This window comes from Octopus bimaculoides, chromosome 18 (genome assembly GCF_001194135.2).
Source record: "Octopus bimaculoides isolate UCB-OBI-ISO-001 chromosome 18, ASM119413v2, whole genome shotgun sequence".
Taxonomy (NCBI): Eukaryota; Metazoa; Mollusca; class Cephalopoda; order Octopoda; family Octopodidae; genus Octopus; species Octopus bimaculoides.
This window is the reverse complement of record NC_068998.1, coordinates 18,684,986-18,688,040: the sequence shown is the minus strand read 5'-3', so window position 1 is coordinate 18,688,040 and position 3,055 is coordinate 18,684,986. Positions and strand designations below refer to the sequence as shown.

The window sequence follows — 3,055 nt, the reverse complement described above, 5'->3', positions numbered from 1 at the left end:
TATATATATATATATATATATATATATATATATATTCATATATATGACATGCAGTGCATCAATATGTATGAACGATGGTAATCACACAGCACTGTGATGACAATGACAATGATGATAATAATAGTAACAATGGTGATGATGATGATGGTAACAACATCGCAATGAAAATGTGATGACATGTGACCATAACAATAGCAGGATGACAAAAACTGACAGTAGGAAAGGCATTTGTGATTGATTTTGAGAGAATACAATGAAAAGAGCGCTCACCATTGTCCAAAACTTCTTGCAGGAATGGTTTCAGATTCAGAAATTTGCCAGCTGGGTAGAGATCAGTATCAGAAACACCTAACACATCAACTTTACCATCCTTTACCATTTGCATGCAACGGTAGATATTTGTTGCCTGGAAAATGAAAACAGATACAAATACAAACATAAATAAATAAATAAATAAATAAATAAAAAATAATCAGCAGTGAATAAGAGAACTCAAGTTATTCTGACAAGGTCAACTAAAATATTTATTATTCAAAAGGTAATCAAGCAATGACTACACCATGTACTTTTCTTTTGGAGGCGGGGGTTCACACAATGCAGTTAGAGCTACATTATCTAATAAGTCTATCTTTATTTATGACAGTAATGTGTGTTTTGAGGTAGATTTGGCTGCTATTTGTCGCAAGTTAAGTGACCCTGTGGAGCAGTGGCCCCACTCCTTTTTGGCCCACAAACCAGTTTCATGGATGAGCTTTTCCGAGGACTGGGAGATCACATGCATAACAAAATACAATAAAGTGCATAATAGATGTATAATTTAATTATTACATATAAACGTGAATGTAATTTATGCATTTTATTTCTATTTTTATTACATTCTTATATACATATATATATATACACATATATATATGTATATATATATATGATACAACTAAGGTAGCGAGCTGGCAGAATCGTTAGTACACCAGGCAAAATACTTAAGTGGCCATTACATCCATCATACATTACATCCTGAGTTCAAATTCCATCGAGGTCAGTCAACTTTGCCTTCCATAGTTTTGGACTGATAAAATAAGTACCAGTTGAGTACTGAGTTCAATGTAATCAACTTACCCCATTCCCCAAAATTACTGACCTTGAGCCAAAATTTGAAATCAATATATATAATACAACTTGGTGGTTGGAGACCCCTGCTGTGGGACCCCAGTGTAGCCACAGTCCATTGACTGGAAGAAGTAAAAAATAAAAAAATATATATGGCATCAGTAAGTTGTTAGAAATACTAACTATAAAGTAGGGGTTCTCAACCATTTTTTACCTATGGACCCCTTTGATTCCTATTTCATCCCAGGTAGGGACCCCATAGTCTTAAGTCTAAAAATTCCTATCATAATTTTATGATTAAATATTATTAGGAATTGCATAAAATTGTTTAAATATTTTGTGTGCTACAGAAGTTGTTGTTGTTGGCACTCCGTCGCTTACGACGTCGAGGGTCCAGTTGATCCGATCAACGGAACGGAACAGCCTGCTCATGAAATTAACGTGCAAGTGGCTGAGCAATCCACAGACATGTGTACCCTTAACGTAGTTCTCGGGATATATTCAGCGTGACATGGCCAACCCTTTGAATTACAGGCACAACAGAAACAGGAAGTAAGAGAAAGTTGTGGTGAAAGAGTACAGCAGGGTTCGCCACCATCCCCTGCTGGAGCCTCATGGAGCTTAAGGTGTTTTCGCTCAATAAACACTCACAACGCCCGGTCTGGGAATCGAAACCGCGATCCTATGACCATGAGTTCGCTGCCCTAACCACTGGGCCATTGTGCCTCTATGCTACAGAAGTATAACCAGTTTATTATACATAAATTTTAACAACAAAATCTTATATGGGTCACTGATATAAAGTATTATATTATCAGGTTGAATGAAATTTATTAACAATTAAGAGAATACAATCAGCTGAATAGAAAATTTCCACAAATATAAAAGAATTCAAGTAAATTGAAATAACTTACCTCTACACATTTCAAGGTGTGACCTGTAAGATCATTTTTTAAGTTATCACATTCTTTATTGTTTCCAATTTCACACATTGAAACTGTGAATATAAAAAGAGAAGAAACAACTTAAAAAGTAAATCACGAAATCCAAGCTTTGTATTACTCAAGCTGCAATATTGGTTCACAAAGGCAATAACAAATGACTAAGACCTTTGGCAATATGCCATGTAGAAGACCCATCGGGCCAAGTGAAATTATAGTCGTGGCAGATACTGGTGTCATATAATTGGCATGTAAAAGCACCCATTACACCCTCGGACTGGTTGGTGTTAGGAAGAGCATCTAGCCATAGAAACCATGTCAAATCAGACTAGAGTCTGGTGCAGCCCATCAGCTTACCAGCCCTGGTCAAACCATCCAACCTATGCCAGCATGGACAACAGACGTTAAATGATGTTAATGATGATGACGATGATGGCAAATATTCTGAATTTTCTTACTCATCAAATGAAGAATTAAGATATTTTGTTTAATATTTCAATTAGGTATTATGTCTCACTAGTAATGTCTTCTCTGTATATTGCAAAAATCTAATTCTATTTTCCGAAATAAATTGCACTTTATATTTGAGGCTCCAATGAAGCTATAGGATATTATTCAGGCACTTAACTAAGAGTCTACTGCATCTTATAGCTGAAAGAACTGTAAGCTAATGAAGTTCATAACATAACCATTGTCTTTTTATATCATTTATTTTTCTTATTTTATTCAATATATTTTAATTTTTAATTTGTTTCATTCATTGGACTGCAGCCATCCTGAAGTACAACCCTGAAGGGTTTGGTCAAACAAGTCGATCCAAGTACTTATTTTTAAGCTTGGTATTTATTCTATTGGTCTCTTTTGCCAAACTTCTAAGTTATGGGGATGTAAACAAACCAATATTGGTTGTCAAGCAGTGGTTAGGGGACATACACATATAGATACACACCCACACACCCAAAAATATACGTATATATATATATATATATATATATATATATATATAT

The 3,055-nt window shown here is 34.8% G+C and overlaps 1 protein-coding gene across 1 annotated transcript in view; it reads right to left on the bottom strand.

Annotated features, from left to right (window-relative positions):
- Positions 1–3,055, bottom strand: part of LOC106869605 (melanotransferrin) — a 27,197-nt gene that overhangs the window by 11,090 nt on the left and 13,052 nt on the right. Inside the window, exons 2-3 of the mRNA XM_052974593.1 lie at positions 2,022–2,104; positions 271–406 (exon numbers count right to left, since the gene is read on the bottom strand). Of these exons, the coding sequence (XP_052830553.1) occupies positions 271–406; positions 2,022–2,104 (219 nt within the window). The remainder of the gene's footprint in view (positions 1–270; positions 407–2,021; positions 2,105–3,055) is intronic.